Source organism: Artibeus jamaicensis, unplaced genomic scaffold (assembly GCF_021234435.1).
Source record: "Artibeus jamaicensis isolate MK-2021 breed Jamaican fruit bat unplaced genomic scaffold, CSHL_Jam_final contig_1015, whole genome shotgun sequence".
NCBI classification, from domain to species: Eukaryota; Metazoa; Chordata; class Mammalia; order Chiroptera; family Phyllostomidae; genus Artibeus; species Artibeus jamaicensis.
In genome coordinates this window covers 12,168,803-12,193,734 of record NW_026521194.1, presented here as the reverse complement: position 1 = coordinate 12,193,734, position 24,932 = coordinate 12,168,803, and the positions used below count along the sequence as shown (strand labels likewise).

The following is a 24,932-nucleotide window of genomic DNA, read 5'->3' as shown; positions in this document are numbered from 1 at the left end:
ATCCCCAGGGCCAATGGTAGAAACTATTACAGCATTATTGCACACAGATCCCCTGTGGGAATCAAATACTGGAGCCCTGCCATGTTAGGTCACGTGATTCCTTTTATTAAGACTCCCCTTTTTCTTTTCTTTCTTTTTTTTTTCACTTTTTGGAAACAAGACCATTCTGACAAGATTTCATCAAAGAAGTTATTCCAAATTTTAACGTCCCGGTTTGGGTATTGCTTTTGATTAAAGTTGTTTGCAGACTAGCATATTAGTAACCCACATACTCCCCATACTCCTAAAGGAGTAGATTCACTTTTATCTTGGGAACAAAGCTGGATAGGAAAAGCTTTTTTAACTTTTCTTAATTCATGAAACATTTATCTTCCAGTCAGGTTTTGTTATAGCAGCACAAATGTGGTCCGTCAGCATTCCCATTATTTCCCCATATTTCCAGGGCTTTTCAAGAGTGCCTTAGAGATTCCACTTTAAATTAAAGCTTGGCATTCAGGATTTGAATCAGAACACTCCATTTTCCTTACTAATTAATCAAGTAAGTTAGAGGCCAGCAATTTAGAAGAGGTCCAAATATAAAACTTTTATTAATACATGAAATATTTTGAGGCAAATTTGCTCATTTAACTATTTAAAAAAATATTAACACTCATTATATAAGCATAATGTTATATAACTTTTATACATGATACTAGTTCTGAAATAAAATTAACCATGAAAGTTCCTAAGATAATAAAAATGAATACTAAGTATAACATTTTATACTTCACCTTTTTGGCCTTGTAAGCAATTTATTTCCACTTTAAAGAATTTGGATGATTTGAAGTTCTCAGCATAATTGATGATGTAAAAATATCAATTTACTGAACCAGGATAACATGGGCAAGGGGGCTTCTGAGAGCATGCCAAAGTGTTTCAACATATTTTTTATGGAATTTAAATTCATGTGGGCAAATCCTAGAGAAAAGGGATTAATAGCATGTGTTAATTCTGTAAATAAACTTTTGGAATTTAATTTGCTGAATGCAATGATGAGTGCTAATTGCAGCCTAGTAGTAAAGCTTTCCCAAGTTTGCATAATTCCAAAATATTCCATGACTGTCATATAGCATTAAAGGACACGATGATGACACTCTATCTTGAATGTCTCTTTTTAGTAGTCTTTTCTGTAATTTATCTTCCAGCCTTAAATGATTGAGGACCGACTAAATACAAGGTAGTGAATGAGAGCAGATGAGGCCTTTTTTTAAAAAAGATTTTATTCATTTATCTTTAGAGGGGAAGGGAGGGAGAGGGGGAGAGAAATATCAATGTACGGTTGCCTCTCATGTATCCCGTGCTGGGAACTGGCCTGCAACCCAGGCATGTGCCCTGACTAGGAATCGAACCATGATTCCCTAGTTCAAACCACGATTCCTTAGTTCATAGGCCCACGCTCAATCCACTGAGCTACACCAGCCAGGGCCTTTTGAGTAAACCTACTCGTTTTTGGACTGACCTTTTACCAGCCCTTTTGGCTCTGTGCTCTCCTAGGTACATACTTGGCAAACTCCTACCCTGAGACATTTGTTTTAGTTTTTCCTTGTTTCTGGAATGCTTTTTCTCCAGATGTCTGCTTGGTTAACTCCCTTACGTCAGTCTTTGTTCAAAACTTAATTTCTGAATGGGCTCAAAGCACATCACTCCACTTGACCATTTGATCTGCCCTGAGCTCCTCAGTCCCAAAACTCAGGGTACCCCTTACTCTGTCTGACTTTCATCATTTTCACAATACTTATTACCTTCTAACATACTGTGTGCCTTTTTGAAATGTCTATTTATTCTCTTCCTCCCTACAATGTAAGGTTAATGGGGACAAAGCTCTTTGTTTTATTCACTGACGTACCCTAAGTGCCTAGGATTACCCCTGACATATGTTAATTGCTCAAAAGTAACTTGTTGGATGAATACATTGTCTAATTAAATTTGAATTTCAGACCATAACAAGAATCTATCAACAATATTCCAGCTATATTTGCCCCTGGTTCTCCTACAGAATTTGAATAATTTTTCTCAGATAGTAAAGAATGCCCTTTGAACATTGGTGTTAAAATGAAAACTACTGGCCGCTTCCCCAATTTAAATCCCCTTTGTCATGTGTTATGAGCCATTTTTCCTGGAATCATTCAAAGTGAAGCTTGGAAATTCTTATAGTTAATTTTAGCTTTGTTTAGAAAAGGTGAACTGAATGGGTAGATATAGTTTTTACAAAACAGATGCTTATTTTGTGTTAAAAATGTTACTGTACGTGTTTTATAATGTGTTTTATACTATAATGATTTTAATGCCAAACTTTGAAAATTCAGGAATTAAAAAATGATCTTAAAGCTAAAAAAAAAAGGAAAAAGAACCCCACACCCCCAGCAGTAGCAGAAATCACAGGCTTCCCTACTTGGCCCGTCGGCATGACAACTAGACTAACTGCAAAATGGAGTCACCTGGCGAGACCAGCCCAGGGTGCAGGGACTTCAGGGCAGCTGCCAGCCCGGGGGGCGGGGGGCACACTCGCTAGCACAGCCCTGTCTGATTCTGAATGCGGCTGATGTCAAAAGCTAACATTTTCTATCATGAGAATGTATTAATTTGATTATTGGACTAAAGCATAAAATTAATTGTCCTTCAGTTGCTTTAACACACATGGAATGGAATGTATTTGATTTCATTTCTGCTTTGTCTTCCCAGGGTCAATGTGAGCAGTCACTTTACGGTCACATGCATTCCATCAATGACGCCACCTTTAATCCCAGGGTGAGTTCAGTTCTCTCAATAATTTTTTTTACCTCTTTGTACTCTTTGTATGCACAAATTCATTTTAATGAAATAAAATCCCAAGGGGAAAGGTAAGTTGACATATTGAGCAGGAGAATAAATCTGGGAATTCATTATGACAGTGGAAGAAAAAGAGGTAGTACAGGGTTGCAGAAGTTGAAGACACAAACACACAACATACAGTGGTACAAACAGTGAGGAATTTACCTATTGCACTTAACTCCACTGAAACACATTTTTTAAAGCTTCTTGTCTAACTTGGGCTTCAGGAAAGTAAGTTGACATAGAATGGTAAATATTAATGCAGAAACATGAAACTAACAAAAGTGCTTGAGAGGAAACCCAAGAATAAACACCACTGAAAAAACAGGGACTTTCTTCTGGTGAGAGCACAGGTAGTTTGAGTGGACAGCTTTACAATTCCTTATGGAAAGGTTTGAAATATTTCTTTCTTCATCTAAACTGACGGCACACCAAAGGTTTTTTTTCCACAGCTGGAGACATTGAGATATCAGGACTATTTCTCAAATGATGGCAGTCGTTAAACATTGCTTTGTGTGGCTGAGCTAATTGGGGTTATCTTTAAAAGGGTTCAGATAGTAATCATTGAAGGATGATTTAAGTTTGTTCCTTTTCAGATGAAAGCGATTTGACAAGATAGATGACCTCTCAAGTCTTTCCACACTCTATCATTTAATTATATCTAACATTTTAATTTGTCTCTAAGTTCCCAGTAGAGTGTGCATCTTAATTCCATATCCCTCTTCCAATTAGCTAAAGAAGAAATCTGATAGATGCCCTTTATTTAATTTCAAAATGAAAGCATAGTCAAAATTCTGTTACTTTCATGCTATTGTTATTTTTTAAGAAAGAGGGAAAACACTCACTAACATTTTTTTCTACTAAAGGAAGGTCGTTTGTTCCACCTGAAATTTTGCCCTTGTCTCTGTCAACCCTGGAATGTTAAGGATGAGCTCACCTACGATTCTCTTCTAACAAAGGCATCTTAGTGGGGGATTTCCATGCGACCAACTCTATTGAGTCCATATATTATGGGTTAGCTCTAGATACCAAGCAAGATTATAAAGCCATTTAAGCACTACGGACCTGTATAATTTGGGCATTTATGCAAAAAAAATCTATTCAGTAGTTTACAACTTTAAGTACCCTAGGAAAACTAATGGAAGCTAAAATGCAGTAAAACTAAATTTTTTTAAGTTAGGTATTTGAGTTTGGTAAGCAGTATCAGAGCTGAAAGGCACACCATTTAACATCCCAAATAGTAAAATTTAGTAAATATGGAAATAGTCAAATTAGATTTATTGAATCAGCAATCAAGGGAGCCATACATTAATTCTACTTGCCTTGTATTTCCAAGGTAAGATGATGAATATGAGGTCCAGGTGTCCAGCATCAAAGTGGCTAAAAGGCTGGTGTTTACACACTTTGTTCCCACCAAAATGACGATCACGGCACAAGTCTAAATCAGCCTAGCAGGCCAGCCCTGCGTTTCCCCATCAATGTCTCTCTTCTGTGCTTTAAATACTTAATAACTATTAAGGAAATGATATTTTGTTATGTAACTGACACTTCCAAGTGAAATTACGCTATGTCAGTTGCTTTGAAAACATTTATTTCACAAACCTGATGAGGATTTACCAAAAGATTGGGAGGCAGCAGTTACTAAAAGAACAAAAAGACTTGTGGGGATTTATTGAAGACATGGCAGTGTGACACATTTCACCTTCAAACAATCAGGCCAAGTTTTGATAATAAATGCCTTATAAGGTACTTATATAGCAGGCAGCAATTTGAATTACTTTGTTTTAGACTTGCTAATTTTGAGATGTCTTTGGGTTTTACATTTAGGTTACATTAGATAAAAATACATTTAGCTATATGAACACAATTATAGAAAAATTCTGCAATTTTAAATTCGTAAACAGAAATCACAAATGTAAAATTCAGTATAACCTAGCTAGCAACCAAGAATCACAGATACACGTGTACAACACGTGTAAAATATACAACATTTTATGTATGGTCCTGAAAAGCTATGTAAATTTAATTTAATTTTTATGTTCTATAGTATCAGAGTTCTGATGTCTTTATTTTTTACCGATATTTCTGAAAGAAGCAGATAATTATTTAAAACCTCTTTTTAAAGTGATCTGTTAGTGAAACATTTTTCAGTTTTTTTTAAATTTGTTATTGTTGTTCCATAACAGTTGTCCCTATTCCCCCCCATTGCTCTCCGCTCCCCTCCCCAGCCCCCACCTCCCACATTCAGTCCTCCCCAAACTGTCTTTGTCTGTGGGTCCTTTATACATGTTCCTTGACTTGACCCTTCCCCTTCTTTCCCCCATTTCCCCTTTCCCTCCCCCTTTTAAGGAACCATGTATGCTTTTTTACTAAGCCAATTCTGTAAAGTAAAATAAAAAATAAAGTTGACAATAATCAATAGAATATGTTTATAGATATAGACAATTCAATGTAAGTTAAAAGGGAAAAAAAGCTATGCAAAAATGCATGGCGTGAAAATGAGCAGGGTATACCTACCAGAGAGCGCCTCCCCATTTTTGATTTCCCAGGAAGTTGACCCTTAGGCTGACCAGGGTAGAGATTCCATCAGACCTTCTAGTAGCTGTTGTCGGTTTTCTCCTAGAGGGATGGCATGGTGAGGTGGGTGTCCTTATCCCTCCAGGAACATTCACAGCTATGCTAATAGTCACATAGCCAGAATGGCTATGCTGGGCATGGCTGGTGGAATCAGAAGCAAACTGTAAATCAACTCTCTTAGAGTGTCTCTTCATCTTTTCTTGAGATTATTTACCTGTATCACATACATTTCAGCTAGGAATTTAGTCTTGACTCATTAATTATTTAACAAAACTAGAAGACTGTGTAAGATAATTCTGGAAGTTCTAGGGTTCTGATCAGCTCATGAAAAAGGATGCTTTAGAATGACCTCAAGTCCTATTCTCACAACATCTAGTTGACCTGTTATATTAATTCAAAATTTGTCATATTAATTTTTACATGTAGAGGCATATATACCTTTACTGCAACTAGTTATATAAAATGTGGATGTTCTGATTCCAAAATGGGTAACCAATCTATGTTCTTTGGCCCATGCCAAAGCAGATTAAAAAATTCTAGAAGAAAGTATACAATCAAATTGTTATTTAATTTAATTAACTTTAAATTTATGATTCAAAATTCCAAATGGCCAGTCACTATTACTCAAGATTTAAACTGTATTTCTGTAGTGTATTTACTTTTCTATGCACTTAGATTGGTTTAATACCTTCTCCTTTAATACTCAGACTCTCTAGAGTTTGAGTTTAATACTCGAGTTTAATACTGTAACTTCCCTTCTTCTTAAATACTCAAACTCTCTTCCTACATCTTCAATTTATTCATTAAGGAGAAATCAGAAGCCATCAGAGAAGAGAACTCATCTCTCTCTGCTACACATTGAGTGCCCAGCCATCTCCGGGGTCTTTTGTGTGACCCTCCGGCCCCACGGGGGGACTGTTACTAGCTCCTAAGGGACTGGAGCATTTCAGGTCGCACCATAAATCCCATTTTTCCTTCACAGTCTTCACTGCATGTTTCGTTATTCCTTGTTGTTACCCTTCTACGGGACTATTTTCAACTGTCTGAAAATGTGCCCCAAAGTTTTCTGCATTTGGACGTTTGACATTCCATCTCTCAATCACTTGAAGGGGAAGGGGAAGGGGAAAGGCCTGGGGTGCTCCTGAGAGAGAGTGCGTGCCTAATTTACTAAATTGTGTTTGGCTATATCTGGTTTCCTACTTAATCTTTCTGTTAAGTTTTCTATTTCTAGTACTACACTCATTATTTGTAGCATTTCTATTGACTCTTTTCAAATTTGCCTGCCCTTGTTTTATTATGTTTGCATTCAGATACATATTAATTTTTTTAAACTTTTAATTTATACTCTGAATTTTGAGGAGTAGTGTTATTTCTGTATGATCTTATTCCTCTAGAAATTTCCAGTATCACTTTCTTCTCAAGCATTCATAAAGAACTTCAAGTCAACCCCACTGCTGAAATTGCTCTAGATTTTCATGCTGTTGCAGCCAGTGACCTTCCTCCATTCCTGTTAGACTTTACATTCATAATCACCTAAAACATCCTTCTTGAATCCTGAGAAGTAGAATCTCCATGGTCACGGTGTCTCGAAATACTGTGCTGGATTCTTCTTTACCACTTGACTGCTAACTGTTAACCAGTATCAAGACTCAGTCTGAAATCCTGTTCTCTAGCAGACTTCTTACATCATCTCCTTCAACCTGTCACTTTTAACTCCATCTACACGTGAGGGTGTCAAAGTAAACCCCACTCTGATCTTCAGATCCCTATGAGCTATTTTGCATCTTAGCCTAAATTTGTATATCTCATTTTAATATGCTAAATATAGAGCTCTGGCCTTTCTTTCATGCTAACGGGTTACTTTCTCCACCTTGTCATCTGAGTCCATGTTACCCACTTCACTGCAATGCAGAAGTTATAGTTGATGATTGTCTGGGGCTTCTTGTTTGCTTAGTTTACTAAGCTAAAAAATCTCTTCACACTGGACTGCAGTGAAAAAGAATGACAAAGGGGGTATTTTAAATCTTGTGCACTCCATACCTCCAGGACACACTGTAGCTTACTTTATATATTGACTGTTCAGAAAAGGTGATGAATGAATGCAAAGTTCCGAACAAATGAAAACATAAGGGTTTCATTACACTTTTGTATCATTACATCTTATAACACCTTTATCGACCTTCCAAATCCTGTGGATATTGAACTGCAAGCTAAAATCATTTAATTCTCAGGATATATTAGTTGCTCCTTAGAAAGTTTTATAACATCATAGTATGCCCTGACTTTGGAGCACTGGAAAATTACCCAATTTCAGTTATACTTGTCTCCTCCCAGCACCCTTTGGATCCTGACTTTGCCATTTACAAGATATATTATCTTGAGGAAATCATTCAGTTCTTCTGTAACAATGAGAAATAGACAGTGAGTATTAGATAATACATGTCATGTGTTTAACTTTGTGCCTGGCAGCTAGACAATACTATTCCTACCATTTCTACAAGTGCCATTCCTATTATTGTTGTTACTAATATTACTATTATTAAGAGGCTTTTTAAAAAAGACATTTGTATTCTAAGAAGTAGAAGTTAATAAAATAACACACACACAAATGAGTGCTTTATTCCCATGTCATTTCATATAATATCAATTTTATAAACAGTTGCAGAACATATTTTGCACTTTCACAAAGATAACAAAATGAAATTCTCAAATTATATTGAATTAGAAATTATGTAATTTCATTAAACTTGAGCTAAATCTTATGAAAAAAATGGATATGAGCCATAGTTGGAGTGTTTTGTCTGTTTTATATTAGAATATACCATTTAATAATTAGATCATTTAGACTTTAAAATTTTATCTGGATAGGTCAATTTCTTCTTCTAAGTCACTAGAATATGAACATGAATTAATGTGTGTTATCTTTTCTAGAAATCACAAATAAACCAGTGCCTACAATTGCCTATCCTTACTCTATTTTAGCAAAGGAATCCAAATTTCTGATTATTTTGAATTTTGTCTGTGGTTCAGTCTCAAGCAGGAAGTACTTAATATTACTCTCTGGCCACATTGTATAGAGCAATGCAAATGGCACTGAGGTCATGCAGCTATTGATCCCCTGAAGGACAAATGATGTCAGGCAGTGCTTATGCACCGAAAAAATTTCAATTTTGTTTACTTCAGAATCCCACTGGATGTCAACTACCGTTCCTCTGGGCCAATATTAATATTTGAAGTCAGTTCTTATTCATTATTGCACCTAGATAATGCGTAAGTCAAAACTTTTAGATATGTGGTTAAAAAAAACAAACACCAAAGCAGGTTCGATTTCAGGAAATTGGAATGACATCAGAATAAAAAAATTAAGGGGCATGTAGCATGCTAATTTTACTTTACATAATATTTGCATTATTTCAATGCTCCTACATATCTAAAATTCAATTATATATCTTTTAAACTAATCTCATACTACAATATCCTTAAACTCATCTTTTATGAAATAACCTTGCCTTAACATAAAACAATTTCAAAGAGAAAAATTAAAGAGAAGTAAAAGAAAAAAAGAATTTTTACAAATAAAAAATAATTAGAAACTTTTTAGCTGTAATAAATTGATAAAGGCCTTTTCCTTTTATTTCTACTTTGTTTCATTCTTGTAAATTCAACACTGTAAATGAAAAGGAATAGTACATTTAAGATTTTGTCACCCTGTCCCCAAAGTTTAACCTTTAGTAATTTCTACTGTTACATAAAGATAAATTCAATCATTTGTAATTTTCTTGATGGCTCCAGGAAAATTAGAAGCAACGTGACTATGTCATATTTCTTGATACTTCCTCTTTGACTATAAAATGAATCATTTGTTTTTGTGTATATATATATATATATATATATATATATATATATAGCCTTTGAATGACAATCTTTTGGTCATACATGAAAAATTCAGTAATGGCCTTTAACTTAGCAAATTTTTAAAGATTCTATTTCTTCATTTCCAGATAGAGGAAAAGGGAAAGAGAAAGAGAGGTAAAGAAACATTGATTTGATCAATCAGTTGCCTCTGGCCCCCATCGCCCCAACAGGCAACTGTGGCTGCAACCCAATCATGTGCCCTGATGGGGAATCAACCCAGCAACCTTTCAGTTCCCAGACTGGCACTCAACTCACTGAGCCACACCAGCCAAGGATAATTTAGCAAATCTTTACTGAGCTCCTACTATGTCTCAGGACCTGTTCTAAATCTTGAGACTACAGCAATGAACAATATCAAGTCCTGTCCATCTGGACTTTATATTCTGCTAAGAACCAGAGACAATAAACAAGTAAACAAATGAATAGTCTCAAGAATAATAAATACTGCATGAGCAAATAAATTAGGGTAAAAAGTGTAATGAGGTAAAAGTTGGGGCTTGTAATAGTATGGTCAGGGAGGAACTTTGAGAAAAAGATATTCAAATGATCATGCAATGATCATGCAATGATCTTAAGGAAAAATTCAAGCAGAGGCAGTGTGGCAAAGACCAAGTTCCTGAGGTGGTAGAAATGTGGCCTAATGGAGTAACAGGACACAGGGGGCATGCTAGGATTAGAATAAGCAGATGAAATACTTTACATGTAGAGGTAACTGTTAACCTACATTGTTAGTGGTTAAAGTGTGGGATTGTTGAGGTCACGTTAGAGGAACTCCAGCGCATTATCTGTGGCTTCACAAATGTTTATTTGTTAAAAAAAAATAAATGCCCCACTATGGGCAGTATAAGAGATTCTTTTGGCTGACTAATACCTTAACTTTTTTTTTAATCCCATAGCTCTTGGCATAGTTCTTGGTACAGAAAGTAATCAATTGATTAGGATATATCAGGAAGTCGCTGTAGGTCAGAATGCAAGGGTTATATAAAAGAAGACATAATTAAAATTAAGATAATGTTTGCTGTGACAGGATTAAATTTATTTTATGCTATCGATCTTAAAATATTATTTTAAAGTTTAGTACACTTTGCAGCCTTCCCATGTTTATCCTGAGCATATAGCTGCCAAAAATAGTTCAATATATATTTACTACTTTTATAGAAAACAATGTTACTGTTCAGATTATTTGGCCATTGAAGTATGTGGTCTTGCAAAACAACTGCCTCATTTGAACAGTTTCAAAGGATAGAGCATGTTCTAAATATCATAATATCCATGTAAAATTATATGTTTTTCTACAGTCATGATTAACTGTAGTCAGCCTGGACTTGCATATGATTTAAAAAGTTTGGAAAATCACATGTATGATAACAGCATGAGTTTGTCAGAGACTGTTTTACACGTAGGTAATAAGTATAACGCACCATCCATTATCCCCGAGCCACATAATTAGAGCACAAAGAATTGTCACACCAATTTACTCAAAAGCGTAATTACAAGATAACTTGATTATCCCCTTTAATGTAATTTTCCCCACTTAATTGCGTGTTCCTGGGTGAATGTGACCCTGTGAATCCTTACCTCAAGACGTGACTGCTCATTAACATGCAAAACTCCAGGCAGGGCCCAAGAATCTGCCCTTCCTCTTCAGAAGTTTAATTTGTATACTCAGAGTGGCCCTGCAGGGAAAATGTTTTAAAAGTTATGTCTCCCCACAGATGGTGGGGAACTTCCTGTGGCAGATTTAACAATGGCCTTGGGGCCCCGTATGTCAATTACCACCATGTTCTGCCTCTCATCCCACCCCAATTTAATAGCAATTATCAAAAAACTCAAGTTTTTCTAGCTAAGGAAATTTAAGCTGCTATATTTAGATTACATTCAGAAACCTAACTTATTCTAGTTTTCTTAAAGTATTTAAGTTTTCATCTTATTTATTTTAAGAATTTCAGATATCCCTTGACTTGGGTGCTAGGGAAGCAAAAGAACCTTTTGTTTCTGACTTTAAATGCTGGTTGCATCCACATCTCAGAGTGCCTGTGAGCTAGGGAAAATTCAGACTGCAAAGATGGGGATTGCTATCGGAATCGAACGAAGATGTTCAAAATTTCTCTCCTTCGGCTGAGGGGTAGAAATTTTTCTTAGAAATAGATGGTTTTCAATTTACATATCCAAACGCAAAATTACAAAAGAAACCAAATCATTACATTCTGGATGGCGTCCCTATTATGTTATGTTTAGCATAGCTGAAATTGTCAAGGATAGACTGTGCCCTTCGGGGTTTGTAACTTTTCATTCTCCGAAGAGATTTCTGTGGCAGCAATTGACAGCGTCAAGAAAATATGATTGTTTCTCTAGTGAAAAAAATAGTTTCTTTAAACATTCTGTGCCAAGAGAAGCACAGCCTAGTAAAGCACTAGTTCTTAAAAAAACTGTGAATTTTAGTAAAATATATATAGCTTAATCCTTTCATCTATTTTTATGAAGCAAATATAAATTTGAGAATATTTCATCTAATCACTGCAATATAGCTACAGCCAGGTATAGTCTAACTTGAAGCTCAGTAATGTAAATAAACATTATGATGACACAAACCTATGCATAAATTACCAATGCTATATATGTCAAGCTGCCCTGAGTTGATGCAACTGCACTTATGTACGTATTAAAGGAAAATCAATTCATTGCAGGTTATCCCAGCAATGTTATTATGGTGAACACTGTGGTAATCAATAGTAATTGGCCACTTTAAAAAGACTTCTGTCAAACAGAGTAATACCTTAAGATGCTCTCGCAATAAATGAAACAGATTTAACAGAATCTGTATGGATCTACAGATAATATCTGCTGCAAAGATTGGAGAGCAGAAAGACAAAGAAAAACAGGACTGTAATTAAGAACAGTCATTAAGGAGCTGTTGCTATCTATGATTTGTTTTATTTCACCCTAATAGGTAAAAATACATACATATTTTTAAAGCTCTAGCTAAGCACTATAGAAATGATGAATTTTGAACTTACTAGAGATATGAATTTGTACCTTGTTCATAATAAGCACTCCATAAATATTTGTGGAGTTGATTTAGGTACATTTAAAAAAATCATAACTTTTTCCAAGTAGGAAAGAAACAGATTTCACTGGATATTTCGGGACATATACCTATGTCAGCTGCTCAGGTGGACATTCAGGTTCCAAGCCCCTCACTGACCTCTTGTCACTGGCTCAGAAGACTAGCGCTTCTGGAGTTTTCACTCCCTGCCCTGCCCCCTCCATCACTCTGGGAAATACAAAAGGACTGGTTTTCTCCCCTGCTAAAGGACAACAGATTAATGAATGCAACTGTCTGCACCATTAAAATTGTCATCCCTGGTATACTATCTGAAGTGCAGTAGCAATTGTGGCTAGCTTCTACTCTTCCGGGAGTCCTGTGATCTCCAGTTGTTTAATGTAAATGAATGCAAAAGCTGCTCCAACAGCCTCACAAGCTGTTTACTTCAGACGCCAAACAGAACGCTCTGTGCCTTGGTTTGGTAAATGGAAAGAGTGGAGCAGCGGTGTGCTGGGTTCCAAGTTACCACACAGAACATGGGTCCAGCCAGGGATGAAGGGTGTTGGGGAAGAAAACGCTCTGTGTATTTTCAAGTGTGTTGAAAAGGAGATCCACCTACATGCGTTTTATTCTCATGTATAAATATTTCCAAAATATAAAGTCACAGGACAATACATTTCATTTCACTTAGGTTTAAAAATTAGTTCAAACAAGATGATGCTGTAGTGCATTAAGGTCTAGGATCATGTCTTATTCATTTCCAAATTGCATCTTTCCTGTCCTCTCTAGTCCATCCCCACATATGGGGCAGAAGGCCATTCTAACAGGGAATGCTTGTCTGGTCAGTATTTAATGAATGACAAATAATTTTATAGAGTCCTTAAAAAACAGTTTCATCACCTTTTAAAGTCATGTACACATTTTTTTTGTTCCACTCACCCTAACAAAAGGAAATGGACTATTGGAGGGGTAGAAATGTCCTATTCTAGAAAATGGATGAGTTACAGCAGCTCGATAAAATGGATCAAAGGGAAGTTCAGCAGTAGAAAACGTAGTTTTTAAAAAATTTGAATGTCCTTTAATTCTCAAATTGGATTGCCCATTATTGTGGGTTGTTTTCGGAAATGAGATCATTAGTGCAGCCCCAGCTGGTGTGTGTCTCAGTGGATTGAGTGCCAGCCTGTGAATCAAAAGGTCAGCAGTTCAATTCCCAGTCAGGGTACATGTCTGGGTCTCAGGCCAGGTCCCCGGTGGGGAACACAAGAGGCATCCACACATTGATGTTTCTCTCCCTGTCTGTCTCCCTTCCTTCCCCTCTCTCTAAAAATAAATCAAGCAATAAAAATCTTTTATAAATATCATCATTTCAGGCTTCGTTCAAATGTAAATATATAAGACTTGTGTGCTTTATTTAAAAATGATTGTTTAGGGAAAAATAAGTTGATGTGCAGAGGCAAAGATCTCAAGTGATAAACATTTTAGGAAAATACCTGCTCTGTGTGTGTCTCTGTGAGTGTGTGTATGAATTATTCAGTTGAGTGACTACTTTAATTGTGCACTTGTGTCAATATAATTGCTTAAAGACTGGTGGGAAGTCTATTGGCATGTTTCAGTTAAATCTGGTATTTCCTAGTTTAACGGGGAAAGTGACAGAAGAATTAGAAAACTGCAAGCTGTACTTAGACTATCGTCTGGCCACGTTCACTAACAAGCTGCATCTCCACCCTCCCTCACCCCTAACGTCCATCGTATTCACCCTCAACTTCTGCTAGTTCCAAGGTCACTATGTCAAAATCAAATAATAATATGTGCCGCAATTAAATATGAAAACCTTCCACTTTATTTACATGTGAGTTTGCTTGTATCTCTTCATGCATCTGATGGATTTGAAGCCAGCTTCAGTTCCAGGGCCTTTGATCTTGGTCTCCCCCTTCCTAACCCGGCTTCTTCCCTACAGCGCAGCGGTCCCCACAAACCTGGCTGCTTCTGACTCAAAGGCCATCTGCCTAGTGAAACCCTACCTGGCCAGGCTATTTACATTTCAGCATTCCTCCTGCCAGATATTACTTCTCTATACATCGTTTATCCTTTGTACCCCATGTCACATATTTTACTGATTTACTTTATTTATTGTAGGATTCTTCCCACTGGTGTACGAGTTCCGTGTCACCAGGACTTCTGTTTTGTCCACTCCCATATTTTCACCCCTTAAATCAGAACCTACTACTAGGTAGTAGTCTCAATCAATATTTCTTGGGTGAATGAAGCGAAAGATTTTCCACTGGTCCAGTTTGCCTGGTTTCTAACTCTTGGTTAGTCTTCCGGCACTAACTAGAAAACCACAGGAAAGCAATGTTCGCTTGCTTTTCAGGCCCTCAGACACCGTTTTGCGCTCAACAGTACCTGCTTAACTCACTGAGATGACTGGCCTTAAAACATTCTTTTTAATATATCAATATTTATGCTCAAGATACATAAGAGTGTTTTACATCATACATAAAATTCACATTTCTCAGTGTGAGCTCCAAAAGCTCTTCAGAATTTTTACACATTGTTAACCTCATCATGAATCCACCATATTCCCCACAGTGAGATATGCTAATTTCTGTTTTTGTGCTCTATCATCCTGCCATGTTTTTTCAGTTCTCACCAGAGGGTGTGTGTTTCTTATTGCTTTTGGAGAGGGAGGAAGGGAGAGAGAGACCGAGAGAAGCATCGATGTGGGAGAGAAACATTGATTGGTTGCTGTCCCTACGCACCCCGACTGGGGATCAAACCCACAACCTAGGTATGTGCCTTGACTGGGAATTGAACCCACCACCCTTTGGTGTATGGAACTATGCTCCAACCAACTGAGTCACCTAGGCAGGGCTCATTGTGCCGTTTTTTAATACCAATGATGCCTTCCTGTCTTCTCTTCCCTGGTATCTGTTTGTAATCTTAATCCATTGAAAGGTTATTTCTAGAAAGCTGCTTACCTTTAATGGACATATCCTAGGCCTGCATCCCTACAAGAAACCCCTGATCTGCAGGCTTCAAGTAGGTTCCACTTTTAATGTGAACAACCCCGTACCTGCTTCCAGCATTTAACTTTGTACTCATTGCTTGATTATGGCTCTATCTTTGGCAATTAGCTACAGGTTCCTTTCGAATTTATCTCCATTAGATCTCTCACATTTGGCCCCAAGCCAGGGGCATAGTACAGCCCAGTAAATACTTGTTCCTTTATATACATTAATTTTCTTCATCTATTTCTAATTATTCTTCTACCTTATGAATTTAAATACCTGCTTGTTCAGTTTGTTCTTTGCTAATACATATTTGTTGATATTTTGTCAAAGTACTGTTAGTTTTTTCAGGGTGTTCTGCCTTAATAACAGAGCAGGCTCCACAAGCACTTACATGCTCCTTCATTGGCTTCTGGTCTCCGAAGCCTCTAAGTCAGGGCATGCAAACTATTTTCCTGGTTACGAGCTTACGGGCTTGGATACTTAATTCAGTTCAACAAGGTTTGGATCCTGGATCTGTTTGACTAACAAAATGACTTTGGGCAAGCTTTCTAACATTACAAGTCTTGTTTTTCTCATCTGAATAGTAATGCAGTATAATGCAGCCATAAAGATGAGGGTTAACTGAGATAATAAATGTAAATCACTTTGAACAAGTCGCTGCGACTATGTAGTGTAGTGTTGTATTCCGTAGATGGTAAGTAATTATTTTTGAGATGTCCAGCTTCCACATACTTGGAGCATGACTAGGATATAAATTATTTATGCCTAACAGATTGACAATGGCATTGGGAAGAAGTATGTGCTGACATCAGCAATCGGATCTACCACTTTCCAATGCTTGGCGTTCCCTTCTTCTTTAGCCTTGAGCACTCCCAAATTTTACCTTCTCTTTCCGTTCTAATTCCATAATTTCTTTGCCTTATTTGTGCCATTAGAGTACCGCAGAAATGGTGTAATGAGCTCACAGTTAATGCTGCACAGGCCTGTCCTAAGAGACAGGCTAATGTATCAGTATACTAAAAATGTTTGAAATACTAATTTTTCTCCTAATGAGCCTAAACATTTTATTATAGTTATACCTTAATACCAAGTTGCAGGTCATTACCTTCACATATCGAAAGCAGCTGATATTTTGGGGCTTAATGTTTCTGCCATTTGCTTGATGAACCCTCTTCCTTGCCCATTTTATATAGTAGAATTTTAAGTTATGAAAATGAGATCACTTGACAGGTAGTGTGTATGATGTTTTGATTTCATTATTTATTTATTAAAATGTCCTTGCTGATTATAACAATTAATATGTGCTAATCCCATTAAACTTGAATTTTGAAAATGCTAAATGGAGCAAATTAAAAAAAACAATTTATCCTACCACCAAAAGATAATCATTTCTGATTTGGTTCCTACCACTCTTATTTTCAACATACGTTTTCTGTGTGTGCATCAGACAGTGTAAACAACTGTTGGTTTCTTCTTTCATTGGACTACATGTGAGTAATTATCCTTGTATTAACAATTTTTGGAAATGTCTAGTTAAATTACTTGTTAAAATGTGGGAGCGACCTCTCCGCAAGTCCCCCCAGTGCCACGGACATGCGCGAATGAATAAATATGGCCAAGAAAAGATGAGATCTGTTTGGGGGAAAGAGGAGTGGGCTGTGGCCAGTTTCTCAGGGGAGACAAAGGCCAGCAGCGGCCAGTTTCTCCAAGGAGAAAAAGGCCCCGAGTGCCCTCTTCCATAGCCTCTTATTGGGTTGTAATACACAGGAATACAGGGTGGCAAGGATCAAACAGTAGATAACATTACAAAGAAATCTGAGGGCTTACTATGAGTCAGTGTCTGTCAGGAAGAGAGTTGCAGAAACTTTGGGAGACATGCTCATTTCCTCTCGGACCCTTATCATATGAATGAAAGCACTCTTAGCAGAGCAGATTTCACAGGTTAATCAGCAAGTCTTTGTGATGCCAGATTTTTCCCCAGGACACGCTCTAGCAAGGCCAGGAGCTGCACCTCTCCCCATCAGGTATTCAGGCTTAAGGGGATTAGAGCCAGGAAGCACTTCTCCCAGAGAACATGGGGACTCCAGCTTTGACAAAGCCGGGGGACAAGAGTCCATTGCTCTCTGTTGCAGCCCCCCCCCACCAGTCCTTCCATGAAGGCCTCCCAAGTGATCCAGTCTGGCTTAGGTTGCCCCCCGCTGTGAGGGGTCTTACCCGTCATTGACTTCCAACCAAGCTCTGGGGGCAGGGAGAGGAACTGAGGCAGCGTTTGCTACCAGAGACAGGCTTTGTCTCCTGCGCCTGGCATTCCAAAGGTCGTCTCTCTCTCACCCTGCCCTTAGCCACAAGGGGTAGAGATACAATTCCTAAAATCAGGCAGAGCAGTCTACAACATTAAAATAGTAATTTACTTACATGTCTATTTATCCACTCATTGAGAATTATCTTCTTACATTTCTACTGCTCCATCTTAAAAATAATATTGTAAGAACCATCTTTGTGACAAGTATTGATCTGAGTTATTGGCTTACTTAAATGTATCCTAATGGGGAAATATATTTAATATAGTTAAACATTTGTGATATATTATGGTACATGTTTCTAAAATAGAATATGTTTGTTAAAATCCCAGACTCTGAAGTCAGCCAGGCTTATGCAGTAATGCTCACTCCAAATCAACCTGCCTAGGTAACTTTAGGAAAGTCACTTGACCTCCTTAATTCTCATTTTCCTCATCTGTGAAATGGGATGATTGCACATAATGATATATCTCTAAAACTTTTTTTCTTTAAAATCTATCTTTCTTTGTTTAGATTTAGCATCTAACAATCACTAACCATTGTTTTTCTTTTTTTAACGTTTTATTTATTAATTTTTTAAAGAGAGGGGAAGGGAGGGAGAAAGAGAGGGAGAGAAACATTAATGTCTGGTTGTCTCTCACATGCCCCCTACTAGGGACCTGGCCCCAAACTCAGGTATGTGCCCTGACTGGGAATTGAACCAGCAACCCTTTGGTTCATGGCCCAAGCCCAATCCACTGAGCTACACCACTCAGGGCTGTTTTTCTTACTTAACAAGTTTTAGATAAATAATTTGCTTTTCCCCAGGTGGTCAAGTAATCCCTTTCCCACAGTCTCCATCTCCAGAATCCTCAAAGCTCACACTCTGCCATTAACACCAGCAGTATTCTAACAGCTTCTCATGCCCTGTGGGAGGGAATTGATTGGCAGACGGCCTTCCATTTTGCAGGAGGGAGGAGGAGGAGGGATACTGGGTCCTGAGGATATTCTAAGTTTTTGGTTCTGTATTCTCTGCATCTTCTACCTCTTCCTTTTTATTCTAAATGATTCAGAAGCCATCAGGGTTAGAACTAATATTTACCTCAAGACTGCTATGGGTGGACTTGAACTAAAGTAAAACTTCTCAGTAAGCTTCATCGAGGCTTTCCTCATTGTTGGTTTAACACGTGTTTCTGAATTCTGTTCTGCTCCAGACACTGCCATGGGCACTGCGTGGGCCTCGTGGGCTAACTGGAGGTGTAGTGAAGTTGTGTTTTCACTAGCAGAAAGTCTTGGTTATCAAATCTGAGCACCAACATTTCTGTATCACTTACTAGGTTATTATATTAGTTTTATCATACTTTGCCATAGCTTCTAACTCTCTTGGGAAATAGGAAAAAATCTGGCTAAATTATGCTATTCAAAACTATTTAAAATAATATCTACTCTTTTATTAATAAAACATTTAGCATAGTACTTGGTTCATTGAAAGCACTTAATAAATATTGACTATTATTTTAGTATTATCAAGCAGTTATACACTGATCATTGGACAGCAGCAGTAAAAGTTAAATGCAAAAATATTAAAAGTATTTAAATACATATTTTTACTCTGAAAGTGACTGAACTGTTTTTATTTTAAGTGTATTTCCTCAGATTTCAATACCCAGTGGTATAAAACATGCTTTAGGGTTACATTCAGTTTTTATTATTCAGACAAGAAAAGTACATCAAGTCCACAACCTGCCTTTGGTGTAAAGTGCATCCAAATTAAATTCTAATTATATTTATTCTGTTCTCAGAATAGAAAAAAAGGATTCATTTTTTTTTTACTTTTGAAAGATGTTTGAAAGCCCTTTTATCTGGAAAGACTTCTAATTTCTAACATTAATATTCCCTGCTAATCTTGAGAACTTTTCTGAAACTTAAATTTACTGATTCTTCACAATTCTTACAATGCATGTTTACATATTTGAAAACATTCCAAGTTCTCCATGTTCCTTTTAAGTCATAAAGAAGATTAAACATCCCATTTATTAAATTGGGGACAAGGATGTTGTATTTCTTTGCCTGTGGCTACAGTTACAGAATTTTACTACTAATGGCATTTGTTGCATCACTGGTGTGCTTAGGGAAAAACAAAGTCCACTTGGAGTGCAGTACAAGATACTCATATTTTAAAGAAGGGGCAGAAATCAAGGAGTGAATGAGAAAATTTGCATAAGCTAGTTGAAAATGATGAGAAGGAAAACTGTGCAATAATCAAGCTATCTTTAACATTTTAGAATATTTAGGAAGAATAGAAGTATGATTTTTGATTTGGCATTAAAAAATTAAGCTAGAGCTGAAAAAGATACTATATATTGAATGGAAGCAGTATAATGACTTATCATAAACTTTATTTATGGGACTAATATTGCCAATACTCATATTTAATTGGTTAGTGGACATAGAAATTAAATGACAAAATGATGAGAATGAATGTAGCCTATGAGTTGCTGGAGAACAGAAGCCCCTCTTACCCACCACTATGTCCCGGTCCCAGACAAGAAGGGATGCTCAGTACACATATGAGGAGCCAGCCTGAGGGGTGTAGACAGACCCTGAGCTAGGAATTGATGTGCCCGTGCTGATACTTACATATTGGGAACATAGCCATTCCTGTTTCCGTAACACTTGAGTCCACTCACTCTTCCTTTCATTTTCCATCTTTATCCAGTGCCCTTTATCCTTATCCTATTACGGATGACCCAAAAGTCCCAAAGACTTCCAGCAATTTCATCTCACAGACCACAGGCAACACTGTTTCCTTCCCTTCGGTGTCACCTGGCCCTAGCGATTCTGTCTTCGATGATTAAAAGTCTTCTTGCCTTACGTTCTTTTGTTTTCCGACCTATGTTTTTATTTTTGAATGATCATATTTACTAATTACAGCACATAAAGCGAGATGCCCTCTTAGTGCAGTGTTTTTGTGTGTATAGGTTTTTTGTGTGTGGATGATTTATATCATACAGAATAGGGCACAAGTAGGTTTACAGTTGTGAGTATGTGGAACACAGAGTTTATTCTTGTATTATTATGTATTAATTACTGTGTTATTTTCCATATGGACAACTGTGAACCTACTTTTGCCCCATCCTTTGTACAGCATATGTGTGTGTATATAAATAAGTTGCAAGGGTGTGTGCATTTTAGTTTTAGTGCATATTCTAATATAACTAATCAAAAAGATGATTTTCTGAAAAATAAATATTCCAAAATTTAATAGAGATTTTCATGTATTTAAATGATCATTTTGTAACAACTTTCTGTTTAAAAGTATAATAAATTACCTTTTAGTTTAGAGGAGAGTATTCCTGTGGACTTAATAAAACTATAACACAAATTTCTTTTGTGTTACTACATATTTTTGTATATATGTAATATATATGTATACACATTTCTTTTTTTATACACTTTAAAGGATCACATTATAGCATCCTGTGATTCCTGTGGAGTTATAAAACTGTGGGACTTCCGCAAACTCTTACCGATTGTGTCCATTGATGTAGGTCCGAGTTCTGGCAATCGAGTAAACTTTGATTCATCAGGTAAGATTTCGCTTAATAATCATGACCAGTCAAACACCTTTTGTTGTTCTGAAACTATTTTCTGTCTCCACTTTAGTTTTCTCCTATGTAAATTTTTGTTCATGCCATTATATTAGAAAATATTACATTATATTTTATTGTATTTTGTATCATATGTCACATTATGAAAGCACTATATGTATTATACAAGTGAAGGAAGAAGCATAGAGGAGGTAAGTGTGCGTTAATATATAACACAAGTTCCTGGTGGCGCCATGAAAAACCTTGGAGCCCATGTTCCTTAGAATCATCGTGCAAGGTAAGTAAATTATTTTTTCTGAGAACAAAATGGCTGAGAGTAAAGAAAAACAAAAGTTTGAGAAAATAAAAGTAAAACATTTTTAATGAAATAATTTAGTCTTATAAAAATTTGCCAAACTACCCTAGATTCTCTAGATTTTATAATTTATTTGAAATGTAGTAATTGTATTGCTACAATTATGTGCTCTGCACTTTATGTTGTTATTTGGTTGTGTTTAGCATTTTTACAAAATAATATAAACATTATCAATCTGAACTATCATTATTAAGGATGAACTATTGGTATGACGTTGGTTAGTAAGAATATTTAGGTTTATTCATTCATTCATTCATTCATTTTATTAAATTTATTGGGGGGACATGGGTTAGTAAAATCACATAGGATTCAAGTGCACGTTACTGTGACACATGACCTGTACATTGCATGTGTGCCACCACCCAAGTCAAATCCTCTTCCATCACCACATATTGACCCCCTTCCCCCTACCCCCCACCCCCTTCTGTCTGGTAACCACCATACTGTGTTGTGTCTGTGCCTCTGGGTTTCAGTTTTATATCCCATCTATATGCGAAAGTATGTGGTTCTTAGCTTTTTCTGACTGATTTATTTCATGTAGCATAATATTCTCAAGATCCATCCATGTTGTTGCAAATGGCAGTACTTTATCTTTCTTGTGGCTGAGTAGTATTCCATAGTATGTATGTATCACATCTTCTTTTTCCAGTCCTCTACCAAAGGACGTTTTGGTTGTCTCCATGTCTTGGCCTCCATGAATAGCATTGCATTGAACATGGGGGCACACATTCGAAACATGGAAAACTAGGGGGAATATAGTTTCAACCTGACCTTTCCACCCTTTTGATCATTTCTTTAAAAAATATACTATAATTAATTTTCATTCTATCTGTTTGAGAAATTACTGTCATAAGCCTTCTTCTCATTTAATAGTGAGAAATTTGTGCCTCTGTAGAAGAAAAGTGATCTAAATGAAGAGTCATTTAAAGGGGTTGAAATATCTCAAAAGTTGACAAAATGAGGAAGAGCAAACACAAAGTCCAATGAGAGATGTGAAAATCACAAAGCCAAATACCAGAAATTATGTTCATCTTAACCAAGTGAAGAAGAAATTCAAGCCAAGAGCAAAACAAAACCTAAATGAGAATAGAGATGCATAAATCTCTTTTAATCTGTATTTATTCAGGAAAAGAGTCTTTAAAAGTACAATAAAATTATATCATGAAAATATTTGGACTATGAGGGTAAAATCAAATCTAACTTAATAAGCTCAAAATATACATTAATTTGACATACTTTTATTTATTCCCAGTAGCAAGCCAATACAAGGATTTTAAAAAAAGCAGGAGTATATGGACACTCTTAATCAACATTTACTGAGGGCCCACATTAGTTAAGTTGTGCCAACTCACATTCCAGGTTGAAATTCTATGATAGAATTAAACTGCACAGTTCTGTATACCTAGGGATTATTTGTTACAACTTAACTCTGAGACAGATTCTGTTCTGCTTCAGCTATGTCCTGGGACCTGAGCAAAAGTCATTGGAAATATATGTGTAACATCCCTATAATATTATAAAATACACATGAAAATATAGCATTTTGAAATATTTAATATCAGGAATGTTCAGTATTCTAAATTTACATATAAACAAAAATTATAATCATACTTTATGTTTCTGGATCAATTTAATTGAAGAACATCTCGAGATTATGAAGTGTTTTGTTTAAAAGAACTTTTTCCATGTACAATGATTTATCTTTAGAAATAAGGAATTTATTGTCACTGCAAATTCAACACAGTATAGAAATAAATTGGGGAAGGCTCATTAAGAGCCTGAAGTTGTTATCCATAACATTTGACTTATTCTGTGTGTGTGTGTGTGTGTGTATATATATATATATATATATATATATATATATATACCAGAATTGCCTCATTATTTATTAACCTCACAAATAAATATTCTCATTTTGAATTTGTAAAAGTAAGTATGTGCAAATAAAAATACTACTTTACATGTTTTAAAATTGCAGTTTCTTATCATTTCTGTATCATTTAAAAAATGTATCTTTGATAAAAAAAATTTGAAAACCAGAGGTGTAGTAGAAGAGTATATATTATAATTCAGAGCCTTAGGCATTCACACTGTATTTTTATTTTTTTAAATATATTTTATTGATTATGCCATTACAGTTGTCCCATTCCCCCCTTCATTCCCCTCCACCCTGCACACCCCTCCCCCACCATTCCCCCCTTTAGTTTATGACCATGTGTCTCAAGTTCTTTAGATTCTATATTTTCCATACTATTCTTGCCCTCCCCCCTATCTCTTTTCTACCTACTGTCTATGCTACTTATTTTCTGTACCTTCTCCCCATCTCTCCTCCTCCCACTCCCCTGCTGCTAACCCTCCATGTGATCTCCATTTCTATGGTTCTGCTCCTGATCTAGCTGTCCTCTTAGTTTGCTTTTGTTTTAGGTGTGATTCTTAATAACTGTGAGTTTGCTGTCCTTTCACTGTTCATATTTTTCATCTTCTTTTTCTTAGGTAAGTCCCTTTAACATTTCAGATAATAAGGGCTTGGTGATGATGAACTCCTTTAACTTGACCTTATCTGAGAAGCACTTTATCTGCCCTTCCATTCTAAGTGAAAGCTTTGCTGGATAGAGCAATCTTGGATGTAGGTCTTTAAATAAATTATTTAATTTCCCCAAACTGAGGTTCCCCCTGGAAGAAATCACTTCTTATGGTGTTCTAATGTTTTTTGAAAGGATAATGTGTATCCTAAAATGTGGAAATCCTGGTATAGTAACCTACTATGTTATATTCTGGCTAGAAGGAGTCTTATAAAGACATTCCATTCATTTTAGGGATGAGAGAAAAATGTATGTATACATTGGTATGCAAATAAGATGCCTAAGATTGTGTGCCAGTACAGGTTCTACTGAAAACGTAAACACCAATGAATAAATGTTGAAGAAAGAAGAGTCAAACCTCACTTTCATGAAATATTAGAAATAATTTAAGTGGTTACCTAAGAAGTAAAGTTGTATATAACATTACATATATGATGTCATTAAAATCAAATGATTTAAAGATGTGTGAATCACCATCTCGAGTTCAGTTTTTCGGTTGCTTGTACGAAACCTGCTTTTCACACATTTAAAAGAGGCGGTGCATATGGCACCGCGTTATTTACATAATGTTTTATTTGCAAATACATTGCTTGTGACAAACATATTATCAGTGTTTACAGATATATACATATATTAGTATATATTTGTAACTCATGTATTTGTAAAAGGATAAGTGTTTCTTTCTCATTAAACAGAGAAACCTCCT

General features: G+C 36.2%; 1 protein-coding gene across 1 annotated transcript in view; it reads left to right on the top strand.

The window, feature by feature from the left end:
- Positions 1-24,932, top strand: part of SPAG16 (sperm associated antigen 16) — a 752,806-nt gene that overhangs the window by 504,880 nt on the left and 222,994 nt on the right. The window contains exons 14-15 of the mRNA XM_053672035.1: positions 2,722-2,787; positions 21,142-21,268. Of these exons, the coding sequence (XP_053528010.1) occupies positions 2,722-2,787; positions 21,142-21,268 (193 nt within the window). The remainder of the gene's footprint in view (positions 1-2,721; positions 2,788-21,141; positions 21,269-24,932) is intronic.